General features: G+C 41.5%; 1 protein-coding gene across 1 annotated transcript in view; it reads right to left on the bottom strand.

Annotated features, from left to right (window-relative positions):
- The window catches only part of COL4A4 (collagen type IV alpha 4 chain), a gene marked incomplete at its 5' end in the record, with an annotated part of 118,387 nt that extends 93,413 nt beyond the window's left edge, over nt 1-24,974 (bottom strand). The window contains 3 exons of the mRNA XM_082658683.1: nt 13,252-13,329; nt 21,320-21,362; nt 24,919-24,974. Coding sequence (XP_082514809.1) covers nt 13,252-13,329; nt 21,320-21,362; nt 24,919-24,974 — 177 coding nt within the window. The remainder of the gene's footprint in view (nt 1-13,251; nt 13,330-21,319; nt 21,363-24,918) is intronic.
- Nucleotides 24,975-25,138: the final 164 nt, after the last annotated feature.

The raw sequence follows: 25,138 nt of genomic DNA, 5'->3' as shown, positions 1-25,138 counted from the left end.
AGAAATGTGTCCTGGTTTGAGAAAGCGCCATCTAAAACACTCACCAACAGAAGTAAGACGAGGGATGGTAATTTGCATTATTAAATTCTTCCTCCCTCCCTTCCCCCTCCTCCCCAGCCCTGATCGGTCACACCGACATCCTTGCCTTTCACAGACTTCGTTGTCTTATCCCTGAAGTGTCCCTCCCATGCCTTCCATGTCACCTCTCAATCCCCGCCTCCCCCCGCCCCGGAAAGACTCCAGTGATCTCCTGCCCTGGCCCCAAACCCTTCAGAATTAAATGCCTCTCCAAGCCGCCTCTATAATAACACTTCTCACTGGCTCCTGTGATCACCTCTTTGTCTGTAAGTTCCCAGGCCTACATCCACCGGACCGTGAGCTCCTGGAAGACAGAGTCTAGGTGCCCAAGGCCACGATGTTAAGACAGGCAGAGAACAATAAATACTTAATAAAATAACGTTAATAAAATCTTAATAAAATAATTAATCTTAAAAAATAAAATAATTTAAAATATAATAATAAAAATAATTAAAATCTTAATAAATACTTAATAAAATAATAAAATAATGTCAGACCCACCCACCCAACCCAAAGGAAGACTGTAAAGGAGGAAAAGGATCTGCTTTATCCTGTCTCTAACCTGTCTCTAAACTGACATCCCTGGAAGTCTGGCTGAGAACAGCTATGCAGATCTGAGATGATTCCACGCTGGGGCGAGCAGAGCAAGTGGCCTTGAACACAGTAATGTCTGGTGTCTATTGCTGTTGAGCTATGACACAGGTGTCCTCCATCTTCTTTTCAACCATGCTAAATGGCAAACACAACCCCTACCTTGAAAAGTGAAAAAACTAACAGAAAGCACTAAATGCCTACTTTTATACGGGGCAGACTGTGGTTTGTTCTCTACGCAGTGCTGTTTTTTCCTCTTAATAGGTATTTTATTATAGGATAAATGTAAAAAATACTCTAAACCTTGTATAACAGTATTAAATCTGTCAGAAAGCTGTTCACAGAAACTTCCCAAACACCAATCTTTGAAATAGTCATGTTAGTTCACCCAATTTGAGTAAATAATTTATCCACAGTGATGGAGAGAACAATTCCACTTTCATTAAGTTATTTCATGTAAAAGAAGGAGTCAGTAAAAGAAAAAAAGACGATGTTTAAAAGTAAATAGTTGAGCTTACTAATTTATCAGACTACACCAGAATTAACTTCGGGATGAAGGGGGCATAAATAACAAGCCCAGAAAAGACATTTCTATAACTACAGAATCATTAAATAATCACAGGAATTTTGCATCTTTAAAATAAAAAATTTTAAAGAAATAGTCCACTCCTACCCATGCACCCTCCACCCACAATAGGCAATGGACCACTGCACTGAAGTCACTGTAGCAAAAAGAAAAAATGCCCAGGGGAATGGCTGGCTTCCAGATGTGGGATCTCTGAATTTCTTTTTTTTTTTTTTGCATGGAATTGCCTCTGTGGTTTCCGACTTTCTGTGAGAGACAATGAAGTCAGAAAACGGATTCACTAAATCCAGAAATGCCAATCGGCTTGACAGCTGAGGAAGCTCTGGCATGCCATGGGAAGCCACCAGGCCATCGTCTTCTACCCAAAGGCCAGGCTGACACCGTGTCATCAGACCTGCTACACGCGTCTCCCCACTGTGGCTACAGGCGCACTGGCCTCTCGGGCCAGCTGTACAAATAAAGGATGGAGGCAATCGGAGTGGACATGGAATCCTACACCTGGCTCTCTGAAGCCGGAACATTCCTTTAGGATTCTGCCTTGTTAATCGTCTGTGTCAGGCACGTTTCTGGAGCTGGGCTAAGATCAAACTATTTTTATTTCACAACACTTGGTAGACGAGACCAACAGATATGAGGATATGTACATTTTTAAAACGCAAATCTCCACAAGAGCCTTTTGGGCTGCCACAGATCTGCTTGCCTCCAGGGCCCAAACCCTATGGGGAATGACAAAAATCTAAGAAATCCTTTGTCATTTTAGCAGTATGAGGATTGAGAGAAGTAGCTACAGATATACCATGACAAATGCACGTACAAACACACTTTTTGTGCAACTACTTCTTCCTATTTTTTAACCAGAGAATCAGTGCAAGGAAGTATAAATGAATGAATGAATGAACGAACAAATGAGTAAGAAAGATGCTTTTATTATACTAGTTACACATAAATTTCCAAATTACCCTTGGTCAATAAGATCATGACATTGATCATCAAAAGCGTCGCAGGAAGGGGAAGGTATTTCTTTATTAAGCTTGGTTATGCGCCTCCCAGTGTCCATACCTTTCCTCACTTAATCCAACCAGCAACACTGAGATTTTTATCCCTGTAGAAATTAGGAAAGCCTAGGGGGGTATAGCTTACTCAGACTGAGGTGCCTAGTGAGCTTGAGTTCATACCTGGATCAGTCAGTTTCTCTCCAAACCTCACCTCCTTCCACGGCATCATCCTGGCACCATGGAGGGTCCCTGCACTAAACCACACTCACGCTCTGCCTACCATGACATTTCAACTGCTTCCAGCCTTATCTTATTTGTAAACATTTTAAAAATTTTATCTTGATGTATTTTATTTTCTCTTATGAAGTTATTTTTGGGGGGGAAACAATAGTATTCATCAAATGAGTTAAAGACCTCCATTTTTGTGGTTCTCAAATCTAGTTTTCTAGTCCCATCCTCTATCTCTGTTTTCTAGAAACTTTCTTGAATCTTCTTCCCTGTAAATTTACACTCATCATCTCAGAGGTGAGCTCATCCCAGACTAGTTTCCCTGCCTTTTTCTTCCCTGACTCAGCAGACGGCAACTTGGTTCCTTCCATCATTTAAACTCCCCATGCAGCTGTCAGCTTTGGTGATCCCCCTTTCCCTCCTTATCCATTCTGTCCCAAGACCAAGCCTATCACATCTTTCTTTGAATTAAATCACAGGTGTCGGTCTTTCTTTCATCCCACGTGGAGACCCTGGGTCGTGGTCTGGTCATCTCAGGTGCGGGCGCAAGCACCTGCCTCCCCAGCTTCTCTAACTCCAGTCTCCTCCCCATTTCCACATGTAACTGTCAACTGACCTTCAGCCTTCCCTTTGCTGTGTTATTGCTTCCATCAACACCTGCAATGAGCACAGTCTACCTTCCTCCACCCCAGCCAACCCTAGTCCCTGTGTGTCCACACCTACACCCTCTGCTCCAATTACACTTGCGCCTTCTGTTTGCCTGAGGCAATAGCAGCCTTTGTCCATCGGTAGCTCAAATTCAACCTTCCTCCAACCAAAACTATGATGAGAGCAATGATGAAAATGATGATGACGATGTTAGCGTGCCCTTCACTGAGCACTTACTCCATTCTGGGCACTGACACAGCACTATGCATTCTTCTCATGGAATCTTTACACCCTTAAAGCAAAAAGTCATCCTGTATCTACTTTTTCATTCTGAAATGAGGAAGTTGAGCCTCAGAGAGATGAAGCAAGTGACCCAAGGCCACTTGGCTGCCACCTGGGGGAAGCAGAGTCATACATGCTTCCCTTTTCACCCCAGTCCTTATTAATCTCACTCTGGTACAAACTCTCATGCCCACCCTCAGACAATTAACATAATACCTAAATAGGCTCAGCACCTATTTTCCATTATTGTTTTGTGCACGTTACTTTAATATCTGCTTGGGGTGATGTCGTCCAGTAAGATTTTTGAGGCCAGGAATCTGTGTAAATTTTTATTACCACCTCAGCACCTTGGCTACTGCCTTACACAGTATAAATTCTAAACATATACTCATGGCCTTTTATTATTAAAATCAACAAAGAGGGCTTCCCTGGTGGCGCAGTGGTTGAGAGTCCGCCTGCCAATGCAGGGGACACGGGTTCGTGCCCCGGTCCGCGAAGATCCCATATGCCGCAGAGCGGCTGGGCCTGTGAGCCGTGGCCGCTGAGCCTGCGCGTCCAGAGCCTCCGCAACGGGAGAGGCCACAACAGTGAGAGGCCCGCGTACCGCAAAAAAAAAAAAAAAAAAAAAAAAAAAAAAAAAAAAATCAACAAAGCAGCCTTCGGCAGCACCCCTCTGCCTTTTTAACACTTGACTGTAATTCAACCACTCAGCCCCTAGGTGGCACTATAACATCAGTTAAACCCTCAAACGGGAATCAATGCGCAGCTAAAGAGCTGGTGCCTCCAGGGTCCTCCTGTATCACAGATGCAAGGACTGCTGGAGATCTAGAAGGATCATAAAATAAATAACAAAAAGGTTTAACTCAAAGAGTAGACAATCCAAGTAGACCGGACTGCAATGGCAGAGTATTTTCTTGTACCTTAAGTTCACCTCACTCAATGAGGGCATAAATTTGTCAGTTTAGCCTGTAGTAACGCTGACTCAGGATCTTCAGCTGTGTTCTTTTTTTTTTTAATGGATGTAAAGTGAATACCATTTTTTTCATAAACATAAGCAGGACAATAAGGTGGTCTTCCAAACCAGTCAGGTGAAACTCACTTATTAATGTCTTTTTATTCGATTAATAAGCTATATTTTCTGTATCTTTTTTTTCTTCCAGGTTCTTTTTTTTTTTTTTTTTTGGCCGTGCCACACGGCTTGTGGGATTTTAATTCCCTCACCAGGGACTGAACCGGCCCTCAGAAGTGAAAGCGTGGAGCCCTAACCACTGGATCACCAGGGAATTCCCTATGCTGTACATCTTAAACTTACACAGTGGTGTATCAATTATATCTCAGTAAAACAGTGGGAATTCCTGAGTCCCAGGTTCGATCCCTGGTCGGGGAACTAAGATCCTGCAAGCTGCACGGTGCACCAAAAAAACAAACAAAAAAGATAAAAAAGATGTACAGCATAATGAATCACAATAAGTGGAGTGAACATCCATCATCTCCTATGACATAGATACAAAATGTAAGAAAAAGATCAGCTGTTTTCTTAAGAGGCAGCTTGGTGCAGTGGGAAAAAAACACCGCACTGAGAACTAGAAGACACGGCTTTGCCACCGAACAATAAATAAGGTCCCCCACCTACTGTATAGCACAGGGAACTATATTCAATATCTTGTGATAGTCTAAAATGGAAGATAATCTTAAAAAGAATATGTGTGTGTGTGTGTGTGTGTATAAAACTGAATCACTTTGCTGTACACCTGAAACATTGTAAATCAACCATATTTCAATAAAAAAAAAATAAGGTCACCCCTTGAGCCAGGTCATGGAAGAGTGGTTTTCCCATTTTTAGAAACGGCATAACATCAGCCCAGCATCGCACACCTGCTGTGGGAACGGAACAGGCAGCGCCGAGAGCTCCTGGTCGGCGTCTGAGAAGCTTGAACCCAGGCGTCTCTCCCTCCCTCTTCCTTGCTCTGCTCTCCTGGTGTCCCTGCCCCGGCCCTGGCCATGTTTTTCTCCTGCCTGTGTCTCCCGTGCTGGCTCCCCTTCCTCTGGGGGCAGGCGGGTTGGGTGGAATTGCCCCTGCAACTCCACTGGGCCGCCCTGCCCTCTTCTTGCTTTCTCTTGGGCAAACTTGTCCATCTCTACGGGGTCAATGACATCCAACTCTGAGCACCCCCTCTATTTCCCTCGCTCACCCGGATGCCCTTCAGGAGCCCCGGCCACACGTCCACATGCAAAGCTGGACTCAGGGTCATCCCCCAAAACGTGCTCCTCGGCCACAGGCTGCCACCCACACAGCTGCTCTCACGCCCCTGGGCGTCCTGGGCGCCTCTAACCGTAACCCCGACCACCCCGCATGGAGCCTCCTTCTCCCGACCAGTCTGCCTCCCAAACATTCCGACACCCATCCTCTCCCCCACCCCGCCCACGCTCACGCCCACGCCCACGCTAAGGCACCGTGACCTCCACCGGGGCAGCGACGGCGGCCTCCTGACGTCCTTCCTAAGGTTGCTCCCACCCCGCACCACCATCACTGTATTCTCCAAAGAGCTGCCAGAACGATCTCCTTATAACACAAATTCAACCTGTTTCTACTCTTCCTAAAGTCTTTCGAATCCTCTGCTTATTCTTCAGGATAAACTGTGTCTCTGCTTTTTCAACTGCATCCCTTACCACTTGCTCCCTCACCTGCAGGATCAAACCTTTCCGGTCACCTTTTGGTCCACCAAACATACCACCCCATCTCCTTCTCAATTCAGGGCCTCAGTAGGGGCTGTTCTCTCTGCCCAAACACTTGCAGTGGTTTGGAGGGTGGCCACAAAAAGATATGTCCACGCCCTAACCCCAGAACCCGTGCATATCACCTTAGGTGGCAAACGATGTGGTAAAGTTAAGGATTTTGAGATGAGGATTTTGTCCTGCGTTATCTAGGTATAAATGCCATTATATGTATCCTTATAAGACATGGAGGGACACGGAGGAAGATCTGAAACAGACACACGGAGGAGAAGCTGATATGAAGATGGAAGCAGAGATGAGAGTGATGCAGCCACAAGCCAAGGAACGCCGGCAGCACCAGAGGCTGGAAGAGGCAGGGAATGGGGGTCTCCCCTATTGCCTATGGAGAGCGTATGGCAACAGTGACGCCCTGCTGGTGCACTTCTGGCCTCTAGAACTTGTGAGAAAATAAATTTCTGTTGTCTAAAGCCACCAGATATGTGGTCATTATTACAGCAGCCCTAGGAATGAACACACCATGCTTCCACCAGGCCACTGCTAGTTGACCGCCGGTTCCACCAGGTCCAAGCTTCCGAACCGGTCCAAGCTTCCCCGGCACTGTCTACCACACACACACAGGCTCCAGTGCAAAATCAAGGTAAGGCACCAAATATCCACCTGGGGAGGGCACAAGGATCTTCGTCTGTCCTCTTCCCTGATGCATTCCAAGCACCTAGACCGCCCCACGCCTGGCACTCATCAGGCACTCAGAAATAACGGCTGGGAGGTGAACCTGTCTCTCCTGCTGGAGCCCGAGCTCCAGGCCACAGGGACTGTGCTCTTTATCCCCGAGGCCTCACAGCCTCGTCAGACGCCTGGCACACGGGGAACGCTCAACGGCTGTTTGCTGAATGAACGGAAGGAATGAATGTTTATTTGCTGAGTGAACTGCAAGTTCATGTATGTATGACAGAGGAGTGGCAAAAGAGCACCCTGGAGACATATGTTTCCCTGTGGATTTCCTGGCAACTTATTGAAAATGGTATTTGAAAGGAGAAGTACACTTTTCTTTCCTAAAACTCTGTAATTCAGCATTTCAACTAGTTTAGTTGGAGGCTGCCTTTGCACTAGAGAGGTATTCTCAGAATCACAAACACCACTCCCTGTGTTCCTGCGTGGAATACGCCCTGCTTTGAGATGCGCCTTATTTCTCACCAACAACAAAGGCTGACTCCACTTTGGTAATGACCTTGATCCTCTCAAGTTCAGCCTAGTCCCACATTTGCTGAGCTCTGCGCCCGCCTGGCCACGGTTCACACTGGGTCGCAGAGCTCAGCAATCATCGTTGCTATGGGATTGAACTCCACACGGGAGACCAAGGGTTCAGGCTGCAAATCACTGCCCGTTTAATGAGGTGACTGACTGGGGCAGAGATGCCAAAATCTACCTTCAGACGCCTCTGCAACTAGGATTCCTCAGTGAGGTTTCGTACACTTGGCCTGTTTGGTAAATAATACTGGCAAATTATTTAATGAAAGTAGCAGGCAGATATGAGCTTGCTTTCTCTCCTTTTTCAAGCACAAACACTGGATCTAAAGAGACAGATTGTCAAGCATGCTGAAAGCCATGTTAATTAGTTGGAGTTATTCCTTTGTATAGATATCAGCTATTAGTGACAGCTAATAGGCCAAATAATATAAAATGATAGGCATATATTCCCCCTCTACCCCCCCGGGTCTCCCATACCCTGTTCAGAAATACTTCCTCATGCACTGACATAAAAGATTCATTCTTTCAACTTCTGCAAGTTTTCTATTCTTCAAAATTTAAGCTTAATATTCATGACAAGGAGAACACTTTAACAAGCTAAACCAGTTACAAGCTGGCTCGTGGCGGGTTGAATTCTACCAGGAAATTTGTTTAATTGTTAGGCACTATGTTTGTTTGTTTGTTTAATTCTGAATTCTGATGCCTTTACATGACAAGCGCACTGCTCTGCTCCTCATATAGTCCCCAAGGCTGAGGCCCCTTCCCAGGGCCCCTCACTCAGGTCACCTGCTGTCCCCTGAAGGCCGCTGAGTATGTCAGCATCTATCAGAGAATTCTCCAGTAGAGACACAATGAGCTAGGGAGTTGGCGCTTGGAGGAGAAAGAAGCAGCAAGAAGAAGAAGAAATCAAAACCAAAACACGAAGGGGTGGTGACAGACCAAATGTGCCAACTTCTCCACTGTCACTGGAACTTGCTTCTATCAAAATGTAACATAATTGACTTACGCAAACTTTGGGACATGAAAATAATTGCTCTGAACCATTTATCAGGCTACAGTTAGAGAGTGTACTAGAACGCAGCTGTGTGAGTGATAAAGAGGTTGAATTCTAGAACTTTGTGTGCAAATAATTTAATGATATGAAAAATGTTAACAACAGTTAAAACTACCCAAGGAAATTCCATTTTTATAATGGAATGCAAGCTCTTAGGAGTGTGAGGGACAAGTGAATGAAACTGCAGGAAAGATACTTGTATATACTTTAGTGATTTAAAAGTCCCAAAGGAAAGACTGGTTTGCTGATGTGTGATTTTGGTTTTCAAACCGAAAAAAACTAAGACAGGCCTTGAGTTTTAAGCCATTTGACCTTCTTGTGTATAAAACTACCAAATTGTAAAGTTCTATTGACTTAACAGTTACTAGACTCCCTTGAATGGAAAACAATACAAATATATTTTATTCTGGAAAAATGTACAGAAGGTGTCTTTATTATCAAACTAGTTACTAAAGCAGAACTTACAAAAGGTCCCATCCTAGTCTATGAAGACATGTAATTTTCCCTACAAGAAGACCTCCATCAAAGAAACAGAGATTCTTCCCTTGAAACAGATAAAGAATAATTTAAAATCCTGCCCAAGTCCACCTCATTCATATCCTTAAAGAGGGACCATAATGATGCTTGGGTAAACGTTAGGCAGAGTCACAAAGTACTTTGGAAGCCATTAAATCGCTGTCACATGTGAAAAGTCGTGCCACACATCACAGAACCACAGGGTGTTAGGGCTGGGAGGGACAGGACCAGCCCTCCAGAACAAACCCTTATTTCCCAGGTGAGGGTTCTGAAAACCAAAAAGACCAGAGGGGTAATCCCCAGCGTCCCACACTGAGAATGCAGGATGCTACTGAACCTTTAAAAGGTCTGAGTACAGCAACGGTCATGCTCCTTTCTGTGGCTCAAAGTGCTTATTTCTGGCCCTACCTGAAATTCCAAGAAAATCTGAACTCTGTGAGATGGTCACTTACTACCAGGTTTACATGTTGTGTGTGGGAAAAAAAGACGCGGAGGGGAGAGACTTCCCACTAATTCCGTTCCCGTTTCCCTTGGACTTGGCGGGTGTCCCCACATACGTGCTGCATGTGGCCACCAGCTCAGGCTCCCAAATCCTGTCCAGGCTGAACTCTGAATTTTAAGTTATTGATTTCTGTGTATTTATTAACTACCTGTTAGGTGCCATCTACTGTGATCACCTCAAAGAAATACCAAAAAAGGACCCCCTTCCCTCAAGGAGGAGAAACAGACATAGGCCACTTCTATTTCTAGAGCATCCACGGTGGGCCGGGAGCCAGCGTGAGCATTTCGCACACGTCCACACAGCCCCCTTTAAGGAGCATGGGCTGACAATCTAATCCAGAGGGTCAGACACACTCACGCTCGAACCCAAGCAGAGCTCCAGGTCAGGGTACGAGAAGCATCACGGGAGGGAAGCAGGTTCACACGGGGGGACCCGTCCACACCGGCTGGGACAGGCAGGAGGCCTTATGGGGGCAGCGTCTCTTCTGAGCTCCTTTGAGGAGGGCTCAAGATGGAGGCCGAGTGGAAGTGGGAAGGCTTTCCAGGAAAGGGTAGAGGTGGTACGTCAAAAATAAATAATAATATAAAATAATATATAATAAAATATAATATAAATATACTATATTTATAATATATAAAATATAAAATTTTATATTTATATTTTATAAAATATAATATATAATATATATAAATTATATATATAATAAAATATATATTTATAATATATATATAATATATTAATATATATAATATATAATATAATATTATATATATAATATATAATATAATATATATTAATATATAATATATATTAATATATATTTATATAAAATAAAATATAATAAAATATAAATTTTATATTTTATAAAATATATATTTTATAAAATATAAAATATAATATATATAAAATAATATATAATAATATATAAAATAATATAAATAATAAATATTGAGTGATTGCTTCCTGGTGGTGAACCCATGGATGATTTATTTTGTGCCTTCTAGTTTTCCAGTATTATCTAAATGGTCTATAATAAGCATATATGAATAGTACAATAAAAACTACTATAATTATTCTTTAAAAAAATAAAAAGGTAGAGGAGTGGGAATATTTAGATTATGTTCAAGGGAGAGTGAGTGGCCCAGCTGATGCAGCAGGATGTGGTCCAACGGGAGGTCACAGTGATTACTGATGAGAACGCGTGTTGAGGCTGGGCTGTGAGCCTCCAGCGGTACAGCGGTGAGATGAAGGAGCCCCCCTTGGCACCTGCCCTTTGATGCATCCCAACTCCCCCTCAAACCCCAGCTTCCATCTCCAGTTGAAACCCTCACCCAGCCTGGCACCCAACCCTCGCTGCAGACACAGCAGTTTTGATTTGGGGCTGAACAAACCACTCACTCAGCCATTCAACCATACGAGAGGAATCATTTCCCTCTTAGGAAGGCCTGGCTGTTCCACTCACGGGCTATGCCGCTTCGGGCAGAGCCTCAACCCTCGGAATTCGGTACGTTCCTATCTTTACAGTGCACCTTGAGCTGTCCTCGAGAGATGATGTGCGAGTTGGCTGGTCGCCTCCAAACCACCTGCCGGGTATGCACGAGCCACGTTCCCAAATTCCTACCTGGAAAACATCACCAGCAACCTGTGCCGTCACAAAGGACCCGTCTGTGCCGGGAAGGGCAGAGGTTGGCGGTGCTCCGCACACAGCTCCCCCTGACCACCCAGAAGCAGGGACGCAGACAGCGGGGCGGGGCGCAGCCCACCCCCGTGAGCCCTCCTGACCCACGGCGCTGAAGACTGTGTGATGGGAGAGACAGAGCATCCTCTACACGTGCAAATGCTTACGATGGTTTTAGGGCCCAAGGACACAGAAGACAAAGCACCAGGCAGGTAAATATGAGAAAACTGGGCAGAGGAAACTGCCAGGCTTGGGCAGATTCAAGCCGCCACTAGGGCTCCCAAAAGTTAGGGCTAAAACTGGTGTTTGAACCTGAGTGTAATCCTCTTCTCATTGATCACGGGGCAAACTCGGGGGCTGAGACCAAATACCAGGAGGTGGTTCCTGCCTCTTCCACATACTAGCAGGTTATTTAAAATTCTTGTAAATCCAGATTCCTTGTACTGACCAATGGAAATACTGGTAATAATCCTACTGGCCTCGCAGAGTTGCTGTAAGATTAAAGCAGGGTTTCTCAACCTCGGCACTACTGGCGTTCGAGGATGGCTAGTTCTTTCAGTTCTTTCATGTGGGGCCGTCCTGTGCACTGTAGATATTGAAGAGCATCCGTGGTCTGTGACTCACTAGAACCAGTAGCACCCCCCTCCATCCAGCTGTGACAGCAAAAAAAAAAAAAAACGTCTCGACATCATTAAATCAGAGGCCCACACCTAGCCGGCTTCATCAAAACAACTGTCCCTCTTTGTTTTGTGGTGTCCCCATCCCATTCCTGCCACGGAGCTGATCACTACATTCTTCTTGGGCCTCAAGCTCAAAGGGTCTTAAAATCTTGGCACGTTTATAGGGACAACCTCACACAAACGCCAGGCTTTTTTCCTGAGAATTGTGTCCATTGACATGAAAAAAGCTAAAGCACTTCTGCTCTTTTTTAGGGCCCTAACTTTGTTCCCTGGAAATGCAGTTTTTAAATTGTATCATGAAAGTGGCTGGGAAAAGCTCGAGATAAATTCTGATCACCAAAATTTTATTGAAGAAGAAACAAATCCGTTTAAGTAGAAAGCGATCTGCCATAACTTCAGCTCAACAAGGTAGCTGCTTACAGCAAGAACACAACGAAGGACCTGCACATGTCACACAACTCGTGTGACGATAAAGCAATGCTGTGGGAGAAAAAATGATGGTCCTTTCTCTCAGAAAGGTAACATTTCACCTCCTTGTTGACTCATCTTGACTGATTTGTGTTTTTTGAGTGTCACACACAGCCCTGTGGGATCGATTTGGACATGTTTCAAAACGATCACTGATCTGACTCAAAAACTGTCCAAAACTTCTGAAACATACTCTTTTCTTGGAAGATTGTGGGAGTATTTTTAATCAAAAGGATGGTTTGATCTAATACTCCAGCACAGATGAGTTAGTGCCTGCCAACTGCTGCTGTCAGAATATACGAGAGAGGTTCATAAATAAATGTGTAAGAGACCCTATATACTGTAAGGATTACTGTGCATCTCAGGGCAGAGAATCGGGTGTAGTCATCAAGAGCACCGTCCTGGGACTTAATTGCTCTGTGCTGAAGTCTTCGACACTGCAAAGATGGTACCATAAGATGGGAAGAGAGTTGTTGTGTGGGATCAGTGAGCTAAAGCATTTTGAGCACATAGGACAGTGCCTGGCACATAAGAAGCACATGATAAATGCAGCTCTCACTTCGATTACAGAACACTATTCCACGGGATTTTAATAGGTGCTGTCCAAACAAGCGTCATGTGGTCAAATGTCTGGAAACACTACTTTAAACAAAGTTAAGTAGTTTTTTTTTTTTTTTAACTCACTGCAGAATTTCTCAGACAGAGCCTTTAAAATGTTGATATACAACATGAATATCAATAATGGCGACCCGGCATGGACCATTCGCACCAGGATCCTTTCTGTACAAGGTGATTCTACAAAATTTTAAGTGAACACAACATTATTGCTGAGAGTGGGTAGAACGCTGGACGGAAGATTTCTAGAACTTATTCATCTTGCGGAACTGAAGCTTTATGCCCTTTGATTAGTAATTTCCCGTTTCCCGCTCCCATTTCCCATGCTGATTTTTACATCACTTACCCGAGACCCCTTTTCAGGAAAGCACTGGCAAAGAGAGCAATCTCTTCCCCCGCAGGGACCAATAAACTTCTTTCCACCCTAGAAAGTGAAGAATCTGCTTTAGTTTACCAGTATTCATCACCTCGATGGGTACATGGTATATACCTTATAACAAGCACTGTTGGTTTATCTAACTCATGAGCATGTCACAGTATAATTTTACCTCTGAAACTGTGAAAAGACTAATATTGATATATAAAAAGGCAAAAAACTTACATTGTGGCTTGATAATAAAAGAGTTGATGGTTACGTGAGCAGGATAAAAGTTTATGTGAGCCAGGATTAAAAAAAAAAAAACTCCCTCTGAAGCTACTCTGCTTTAATCAGAAACTTCTGCAATCTCTCTCTCGGTAAGATTTCGTTTACCAAGTTGTGAACAATCTTAGAATGTTAACTATGTAGTTGTGTACACAACTAGACACCACAGTGGTGTCAAGTTTAAATTATAAGCTTGGCTTTTTTTCAATAAGACCCTCTTACTTTATCTCCAAGATCAGCTAGGGTATGTGTCCCACAGGGAGGCCCTCCTGGGTCAGAACTGCAGTCATAGCCTTGGACTCGGATTAAAATTAGTCTTCCTACAATTTGCTCCAAGATGGCTCCCTCTAATGTGTGTCTCAACCAGAAAGCTCTTGGACTTGAATAACTTGAGCACTTTCCCCACTTTTAGCTAGCTTTTCTTCAACTCTCTTTAGAGAATGACCCCACAGTCGCATCTCGTCTTAACTTTAACACACACACACGCACATGCACGCACGCCCCGTGGGAAGAATCAGCCCCTTTTTCTCACAAATTCTATGTATATGGTGAGTCATCAGTCACTTCAATACAGTAGTCCCAGAGGAACTGTTTCCATAAGTAGATCCTCAACGACAGCCAGCATCATGCACCTGCAGTGAAAATGCACTGAGCATTTGTTCACAGACAGGGGTGCACGTTGAGAGGGAGGATGTGGTAAAGCAGCTCTCGGTGCCAGGAGTCGTAGGTGTGGACAGGACCACACGCTTCTATAACCGATAGATCTCTTAAAACTAACGACACTGTAGACTTTAGCCTTTAGACCAACATATAACGGGGAAACATAAAGCAACTGAACCAATATGTACAGTTCTGATAGAAGATATATATACATAACTATACAAACATACTTATGTGCATAAATATACATGAATATACATATGTACACATGAAATACACAAATGTATACATACGAATGTATATGTGATGGGAGGGAAAGGAGTCTGAGCAGCATTCATTTTTCTTTTCAATCATACCATTAAGACCTCTTTTTTCTTGAAAACTATGTGCAGACACAATAAAAAATCTTTAACTTAAGCATTAATAAAAAGGACATCTTTATAAACATAATGCTTATGGGTCATTAAAAGTATATAAAAATTCGAACCTTGACAAGAGCCAAGCAAGTAGATAATTTAAGTTTAAAAAAATGTATTTGAAGTTTCAGAAACATATGCCTCTCGAATTTTGAGGAACCCTGTTATCTATAAATGCAGAAACAATAAGTTCAAAACCCTGATTAGGGAAAAACTATTTTTTAAACGCTCAGGGCCAGGTCAGGACAGCATGAAAGCACTTAAAATAACTAGGCTGAACACTTGGGTTCATTTAAGGTTGGGATTCATTACTATGTGTTCAGTGAAATATCAAAATAACCAGAGAAAAAAGAAGGTCGGTTGATTAGATGGCTTGAACATAAAGGCAAGTTTGGTTTTTTTTAACTTAATTGTGCCAAGCATCATTGAGATGTTTGTAGCAAAATTAAATGTCAGACAAGAATCAGTTTAAAGTAGATTAGCAGAATTCTAATAAAGGAACACAGGTAAAGCTTTGACTTGGACCAATAAAAGGAAACAGCGAGGTGACTTCAGTCCCTACAAAGTTCTTCTCCATCAGACATATCCCCAAAAACATCACTTCAAAGGGGGGGCATTTATAGAGGAAGAAACTGCACCTCAGAAACGGATTGTATAATCCCATTAAAAAGAGATCAAGACAATATCTCAGACAAGTCAACACCCAAAATATAAACCACATTCACTGGGAATACAGTGGCATTCTCAAAACCCGGTGTCATTCTTCTTCAAAGAAAAGAAAAGTCACTATCTATTTTATCTCAGATATTTTTAAACAAATATTTGTGGCATAGAAAGTTAAAGAAAATATTTTACTAACTTCCAGGTTAGTAATCAGTCTTGCATTTTTTACTTTTATTGGGTTTTCTTGGCAAAACAAATAACATATGCACATGATAATGCAAACAGTACAACATAGTGTAATGGAAAAAAGATATTTTATCTTCCAACTCTGGCCCCCGGTTCCCTCCCCTAAAGGTAATCGCTCTCTTCAAACCTGTGTCTGGGCATTTATGAGCATATTTACACAATGATCACACACACACACACACACACACACACACTTTTGGTGATTTTTGTCCTTGTCTTATTTTTACCCAAATGGTATATTTCTTTGTACCTTGCTTTTCTCACTTAATCATTCTGAATTAAAACATATGACTATCCACCAAACAAAGTACTATTTAATCAGTCCTTATTGATGGTCATTTCATTATCTCCCTTTTTTGCTATCAAACACTACCTTTAAACTAATATTCTTGTGCATACACCTTTATGCAGAAGTCAGAATAAATATGTATGATAAATTCCAAAAAGGGAAATTGCTATGTCAACAGGCATGTGCATTTAAAATCCTGATAGATAATGCCAAATTGCCTTTAATAGAGATTGCATCAATTTATTTCTCTCCCTTTAAAACCCACCTACAGTAGAGCCATTCTCTGTGTGAAATCTCTAGAATCTTCGCATACCAGAATTTGGCAGGAAGGTCCAGGATAGAATAATCTTTGGTTCAGGAGTTATATGCACTTATGTGAGACATAAGTAACAAAGGAAGCAAAATTTAGTGCTCTGTAGACTTTTGTAATAGAAAAAAAAGAATGTAATATAAAAGAAACTTAGAAAAGTCAGATAAGAGAAAAAAGAATTCACACACAAATATTTCAGTATGTTTCTGTTCATTATTTGAGGTGATTCTCTGAAATGCCTGTGAACTAAGTTGGGCAAATTTTATCATGCCCACTTCCCACAGGAGAAAACTAAGTCTTGAATAGGTTAAGAGATGAATCAATGGCAAAGCCAAAAACCTAGGGCGTCCTATTCTTTAATGCATGTGCTTTTGCTCCTGACTAAAAGGGAAAGGAGAATGCATGGCAACTTTCTATTTTGATTCACTCTGCAAAGACCTATGATAACTTGAAATCACCGAAGTTGGATCAGGTGGATCCAAGCTAGCGGACGGATAGACAGACGTGTGTTCACTAGCGTGACTTAAACCAGTCTGGCTTTCTCAAGATGAACCTGACTAAAGGCTGCCTCTAGTAGGATTGCCTAGAAATGTCTGAAGTTGGGTTTAATAACTTAGATTCTCTAGAGAGGAGGCAGAAGAAAGAGGGCTTGTTACGGAATGTTCTAGGCTTATCCTTCTCCAGAATTAAAACGTTCAAATTTAATCTTATACTTCTTGATTTAATCGTGTACTGGCCTGGCTGCTTCCTGCCCACTCTGAAAAAAGTTTTGAAGAAAGGGTTATATTATAAAACAAAAAAAAAATCTCTAATACCTATGCAATTTGGTAATCAGTCTTAACTGTAGAATATAAAAGAAACCTTAGAGTTCATCTAATCCAACACTTCATTTTTACAGATGAGAGAATAATCCCAGAGAGTGAATTGTTTAAAAGTATAATAAAGAAAGAAGAATGAACAAAACCCAAAGGTTTTCATCATAAAGGAAGGAAATAAATCATAAAGATCAGAGCAGAAATAAATGAAATAGAGACTAGAACACAAGAGAAAAGATCAATGAAACTAAAAGCTCATTCTCTGTAAAGGTAAACAAAATTGATAAACCTTTAGCCAGACTCATCAAGAAAAAAAGGAGAGGGATCAAATCAATAAATCAGAAATGAAAAAGGAGAAGTTACAACTGACACTGCAGAAATACAAAGGATCATAAGAGACTACTACAAGCAACTATATGCCAATAAAATGGACAATCTATAAGAAATGAACAAATTCTTAGAAAAGTACAATCTGCCAAGACTGAACCAGGAATAAATACAAAATATGAACAGACTAATTACAAGTACTGAAATTGCATGTGTGATTTAAAAACTCCCAACAAACAAAAGTCCAGGACCAGATGGCTTCACAGGCCAATTCTACCAAACATTTAGAGACGAGCTGACACTTAACTTTCTGAAACTATTCCAAAAACTTGTACAGGAAGGAACACTTCTGAACTCATTCTATAAGGTCACCATCACCCTGATACCAAAACCAGACAAAGATATCACAAAACAAGAAAATTATAGGACAATATCACTGATGAACACAGAGGCAAAAATCCTCAACAAAATACCAGCAAACCAACTCCAACAATACATTAAAAGGATCATACACCATGATCAAGTGGGATTTACCCCAGGGATGCAAGGATTTTTCAATATCTGCAAATCAATCAATGTGATATACCACATTTACAAACTGAAGAATAAAGACCATACGATCATCTCAATAGAGGCAGAAAAAGCCTTTGATAAAATTCAACATCCATTTATGATAAAAAAAAAATCTATAGAAAGTGGGCATAGAGGGAACATACCTCAACATAATAAAGGTCACATATGACAAACCCACAGCTAACATCATACTCAATGGTGAAAACCTGAAAGTATTTCCTCTAAGATCAGGAACAAGAAAAGGATGTCCACTCTCACCACTTAACTCATCATAGTTCTGAAAGTCCTGGCAATCAGAGAAGAAAAAGAAATGAAAGGAATCCAAGTTGGAAAAGGAGTAAAACTGTCACTGTTTGCAGAGATGACATGATACTATACATAGTAAATCCTAAAGATGCTGCCAGAAAACTACTAGAGCTCGTCAATGAATCTGGTAAAGTTGTAGGATACAAAATTAACGTACAGAAATCTCTTGCATTCCTATACACTAACAATGAAATATCAGAAAGAGAAATTAAGGAAACAACCCCATTTACCATAACATCAAAAAGAAAAAAAATACCTATGAATAAACCTACGTAAGGAGGCAAAAGACCTGTACTCTGAAAACTATAAGTCACTGATGAAAGAAATCAAAGATGACACAAACAGATGGAAAGATATACTATGTATTTGGATTGAAAGAATCAATGTTGTCAAAATAGCTATACTACCCAAGGAAATCTACAGATTCAATGCAATCGCTATCGATTTACCAATTGCATTTTTCACAGGACTAGAACAAAAAAATGTTTAATTTGTATGGAACACAGAAGACCCCAAATAGCCGAAACAATCTTGAGAAGAACGGAGCTGGAGGAAACACGCTCCCTGAATTAAGGTTATACTACAAAGCTACAGTAATCAAAACAGTATGGTACTGGCACAAAAAACAGACATAAACATCAATGGAACAGGATAGAAAGCCCAGAAATAAAACCATGTACTATGGTCAATTACTCTACAACAAAAGAGGCAAGAATATACAGCAGAGAAGAGACAGTTTCTTTGATAAGTGGTGCTGGGTAAACTGGATAGCTACATGTAAAAGAATGAAATTAGAACATTCTCTAACATCATATACAAAGATAAACTCAAAATGGATTAATGTGTTGGTGGGAATGTCAATTGATACAGCCACTGTGGAGAACAGTATGGAGGTTCCTTTAAAAACTACAAATAGAACTACCATATGACCCAGCAATCCCACTACTGGGCATATACCCTGAGAAAACCATAATTCAAAAAGAGTCATGTACCAAAATGCTCATTGCAGCTCTATTTACAATAGCCTGGAGATGGAAACAACCTAAGTGTCCATCATCAGATGAATGGATAAAGAAGATGTGGTACATATATACAATGGAATATTACTCAGCCATAAAAAGAAACGAAACTGAGCTATTTGTAATGAGGTGGATAGACCTAGAGTCTGTCTTACAGAGTGAAGTAAGTCAGAAAGAGAGAGACAAATACCATATGCTAACACATATATATGGAATCTAAGAAAAAAAAAGTCATGAAGAACCTAGGGGTAAGACGGGAATAAAGACACAGACCTACTAGAGAGTGGACTTGAGGATATGGGAGGGGGAAGGGTAAGCTGTGACAAAGCGAGAGAGAGGCATGGACATGTATACACTACCAAACGTAAGGTAGATAGCTAGTGGGAAGCAGCCGCATAGCACAGGGAGATCAGCTCAGTGCTTTGTGATCACCTGGAGGGGTGGGATAGGGAGGGTGGGAGGGAGGGCGACGCAAGAGGGAAGAGATATGGGAACGTATGTATATATATAACTGATTCATTTTGTTGTAAAGCAGAAACTAACACACCACTGTAAAGCAATTATACTCCAATAAAGATGTTAAAAAAAAATGGATTAATGACCTAAATGTAAGATAGGATACTATAAAACTCCCAGAGGAAAACATAGGCAAAACACCCTTTGACATAAATTGCAGCAAAATTTTTTTGGATCTGTCTCCTAGGGTAATGGAAATAAAAACAAAAATAAACAAATGAGACCTAATTAAACTTAAAATCTTTGTCAAAGCAAAAGAAACCATAAACAAAATGGAAAGACAACTTATGGACTGGGAGAAAATATTTGCAAATGATGCTACTGATAAGGGATTAATTTCCAAAATACACAAACAGCTCATACAGCTTAATATAAAAAAAAGCCAAACAACCAAATAAAAAACGGGTAAAAGACCTAAATAGACATTTCTCCAAAGAAGACATACAGATGGCCAAGAGGCACATGAAAAGATGCTCAATACTGCTAAGTATCAGAGAAATGCAAATCAAAACTACAATGAGGTATCACCTCACACCAGTCAGAATGTCCATCATCAAAAAGTCTACAAATAGGGCTTCCCGGGTGGCGCAGTGGTTGAGAGTCCGCCTGCCGATGCAGGGGACACGGGTTCATACCCCGGTCCGGGAAGATCCCACATGCCGCGGAGTGGCTGGGCCCGTGAGCCATGGACGCTGAGCCTGCGCGTCCAGAGCCTGTGCTCCACAACGGGAGGGGCCCCAGCAGTGAGAGGCCCGTGTACCGCAAAAAAAAAAAAAAAAAAGTCTACAAATAATAAATGCTGGAGAAGGTGTGGAGAAAAGGGAACCCTCCTACACTGCTGGTGGGAATATAAATTGGTTCAGGCACTATGAGGAACAGTATGGAGGTTCCTTAAAAATCTGAAAATAGAGTTACCATGTGATCCTGAAATCCCACTTCTGGGTATTTATCCAGAGAAAACTCTAATTTGAAAAAATACATGCACCCCAATGTTCATAGCAGCACTATTTACAATAGCCAAGACATGGAAGCAACTTAAATGTCTATTAACAGATGAATGGATAAAGAAGATGTGGTAAATATATATATATATAACAAATGGTATATTAGCCATAAAAAAGAATGAAATCATGCCATTTGCAGCAATATGGATGGACCTAGAAATTATCATACTAAGTGAAATAAGCCAGAGAAGGACAAATATATGATATCGCTTCTATGTGGAATCTAAAAAAATGATACAAATGAATTTATTTACAAAACAGAAATAGACTCACAGACACAGAAAACAAATTTATGGTTATAAAAGGGGAAAGGAGGGGAGGGATAAATTAGGAGTTTGGGATTAACATATACACACTACTATATATAAAACAGATAACCAACAGGGACCTACTGCATAGCACAGGGAACTATATTAAATATCTTGTAATAACCTATAATGGAAAAGAATCAAGATATAGATAGATAGATAGATAAACAGAATCACTTTGCTGTACACCTGAAACTAACACAATATTGTAAATTAACTATACTTGCATTTTTAAAAATGGTTAAAAAAATATAATAAAAATGATTCATTCAATACAGTGAATTTTCAACATGCAATCAGAGCTCATTAATGGACTTACCCCGTACGCATGTTGTACAGAAAAGAGAATAAGTACGAGCAACCTACGAAAAAGCAAAAACGCGGATTAATTTAAACTGCTGGTTTTAATGCAAAACAAACTAAAAAGAAAAAGAACACAAGAATTAACTCCAGAAACCTTTTTTTTTAGTTTCCAATAAGGTTACTATTGCCAGTTGATTGTCACAAGTGACAAGATAAATGTTATCCTCTCTCTGGATATCATCACTACATTTCCTCCTTTTAATCAGTCAAGTACTCACAACCTTTGGTGTGGTCCTCATTGTGCTGGGTGCGGTGGGGACACTTGGAAGGTGAGACCTGGATGGACGGATGATTGGAGGGAGACGACTCTCATAATGAAAACTAGAGGAGAGCTGGAAGGAGGCAGCCTTGTCCAGGAACTGCTGCAAAGACTAGTGTATCCTGGATGCTGTTAAGTGGAACCAGCCGGAAGGAGGGAGGATGGAAGAAACCTAACCGGACTGGGGAGACGGTTTGGGAAACAATACGAACAAGTCAGGGGAGAGTTAGGTAGTTCAGGGTCTTATAAGTGAGGCAGAAATCCAACTGGGGTAACATCATTATTATAGAGAAATTTTAACAGGAAAGATGCAACCAAAAAAAGACTGAATGTGTGTGTCCTACTCCAATTCATATGTTGAAATCCTAAGCCCCATGTGATAGTATTAGGAGGTGGGGCCTTTGGGAGTATTAGGTCATGAGGGTGCAGTCCTTGTGAATAGGATTATTCCCCTTCTAAAAGGACCTGGAGAGCTCTCTCTCAGTCCTTCTCCCATGTGAGGATACGATGAGAAGCCAGCAGTCTGCAACCCAGGAGAGCGTCCTCACAAAAACATGCCCATGCTGATACCCGGATCTCAGACGGTCAGCCTCCAGAACTGTGAGAAATAAATTTGTATTGCTCATAAGCCCCCCAGTCGATGGTATGTGTCACAGCAGCCTGGAGTGACTAGGACAACCACTCAAAACTGCGTATGTCTGCCTCAGGCTTATGACCGTCCAAGAGCTTCCACATCTGTCATCGAATTGAATCCTTAAAACAGAGCTTGGATGGGAGGAGAACTGGGTCCCAGACTCGGGCTGTGATTTCTCTGCCACCCTTGTCCCTTTTTTCGTGTAGAGCCTTCTCCTCTCTGAAACCTCCTGTCCAAAGGAGGCTTATTTCTCCATCCTCGGCTCCTTCTTCTTGCGTTGAGATGCTGATAAGCATTACAGAAACCTACAGAGCCGTGCCTCTGCGTGAGACCCAGGCTAGGAGATGGGGGACTGGGAGTGGGTCCGGCCCACACTCACGGGCCTCCACACTAAAGTCCCCCTTCTCCGCGACCCTTCTCTTGGAATTCATGACAATTCCAGTATAGGCCAGGGTGGCATTTCAGTGTAGTAATGGAGTAAATCAGAAAAGAAAAAGGGGAAAGACGTGTTAAATAGAGGGAATAAACTGTTTTAAATCAAAAAGTATTTACAACAACTGTTGTTTAATCAGGTCGTTATCCCTTTGGACATTTGTAAATAAGGACAGGTTACATCTTATAGCAATTTTGGCCTCCGTATATATAGTCTCATTAAAATTGTAGGCAACGTAGGTTTTTCCACATTTTACACCAGAGCAAACTGACTCAGAAATGTTGGAAAACGTGCCCAAAAGGCTGTAGGCAGAGTGGCTGGGAGGTGGCACTCGAACAGATCGGAATCCCTGTGACTGTCCCTTCTCCCCCCACCCCATCCCCCATTTGTTCCTCCCGCTGCTTAATATATTTAAAAATAAGGCAATTCCTTTTTTTTTAAATACAGCAGGTTTTTAAAAAAATAAGGCAATTCTATTTTTTATGTTTTTTTTTTAAATTATAGTTGATTTACAATGCTGTGTTAGTTTTAGGTCTACAGTAAACTGATACAGATATATATATGCACACATTCTTTTTCAGATTCTTTTCCAATATATATTACAAGATACCGAATATAGTTCCCTGTGCTACACAGTAAGTCCTTGTTGATTATCTATTTTATATATAGTAGTGTGCATCTGTTAATCCCAAACTCCTAATTTATCCTTTCCCTCTCTTTCCCCTTTGGTAACCATACGTTTGTTTTCTATGTCTGTGAGTCTGTTTCTGTTTTGTAAATAAGTTCATTAGTATCATTTTTTTAGATTCCACATATAAGCAATATCACATGATATTTGTTTTTCTCTGTTTGACTTCACTTAGCATGATCATTTCTAGTTGCATCCATGCTGCCACAAATGGCATTATTTTATACTTTTTTATGGCTGAGTAATATTCTATTGCATATATCTACACCATATCTTCTTTATCTATTCATCTGTCGACGGACACTTAGGTTGCTTCTATGTTTTGACTATTGTAAATAGTGCTGCTATGAACACAGGGGTTCATGTCACCTTTTTGAATTAGAATTTTCATCTTTTCCAGATATATGCTTAGGAGTGGGGTTACTTTTTTGTTTCTTTAAAGAACAATTCAAAATTAAGAGTACTTTGCAGTTTGCTTCACATTCGCTCCAAATAAATAAGACTTGGCTGCATTTCTGAAAGAATTGCGTCCTCCCTCCCATCCCCCTCTCTCCCTTCACTGCCCATCAATACATATTCATCAGCTCCAAAACTTCTCACATGTTTCACCGTTTAACATTTCCCTGTCTTAATTCCCAAAATTTTTTTTAGTCACCTCGAATAATCTCATATTAGTTTCCTACTGCTGCTGTAACACATGACCACAAACTCAGTGGTTGAAAACAATACAAATTTATTCTCTTATGGTTCTGGAGGTCAGAAGTCTGAAGTAGGTCTCACTGGCAGAAGATCAAGGTGCTGGCAGGGCTGTGTTCCTTCTGGAGGCTCCAAGGGAGACTCAGTTTCCTTGCTTTCTCCAGATTCTAAAGGCTGCCCGCATTCCCTGGCTCACGGTCTATTCCACCTTCAAAGCCAGCGGTGACCAGCTGAGTCTCTCCCTTGCTGCAACCCTCTGACCTCTGCTCTTTTCATCACATCTCCTTCTCGACTCTCACTCTTCTGCCTTCCTCTTTTGCTTCTAGGGACCCTTTTAATTATACTGGGCCCACCCAGATAATCCAGGATAATTTCCTCATGGCAAGGTCAGCGGATTAGCAACCTTAATTTCATCGACAACCATAATTCCCCCTTGCTACATAGCAGAGCATGTTCAGAGGCTCTGGGGATTAGGGTGTGGTCATTATTCTGCCTACCCCACTCATGAAGTTCATTGTCCTAACTCTCCTAGTTATAGGGACCCTGCTGCTCTGGACGTATGAGAAGGTTTTTGCTATTCAAACCCAGTGAATAGGAGAGCAAGAATCTGTAGGCTTGTGCGTCCTCCCACTGGGTGATCATGTGGGTGCAACTGGCGGAGAGGAGAGAGGACTGCTGTTTAATAATAAAAATGAATCACAGAATGGCAGCAGGCATAATCCATAGATTTCTGGAACAACTGGGCTTTTTGACATGTGAAGCATTCAGATAATTTACACCTGCAGAACCAACCTTTAGGGGAAATTATTAAATAAAAACCAGTGATCGTACTTGAGGACACTCACCAGGAATCTGTGGCCAAGGGCTTGATCCACCTGAAAGAGCGCCTTACCAATGCCATGTGCACGAATTACTTCATAGTCAAATCTTGGTACTTAAAAAAAATTCTGCCACTCTTCTCTTCCAGAAGACTCTCATCTACAAGTGAGGTTCTATGTCCTGGGTTTAAAGTCTGTATATGTTAAATATAAATATATCTCTTAAAACAGAGTATGCATTATAATG

Source organism: Grampus griseus (genome assembly GCF_964374135.1).
Source record: "Grampus griseus genome assembly, chromosome: 7".
Classification (NCBI taxonomy): Eukaryota; Metazoa; Chordata; class Mammalia; order Artiodactyla; family Delphinidae; genus Grampus; species Grampus griseus.
This window is presented reverse-complemented; position numbering and strand designations above follow the sequence as displayed.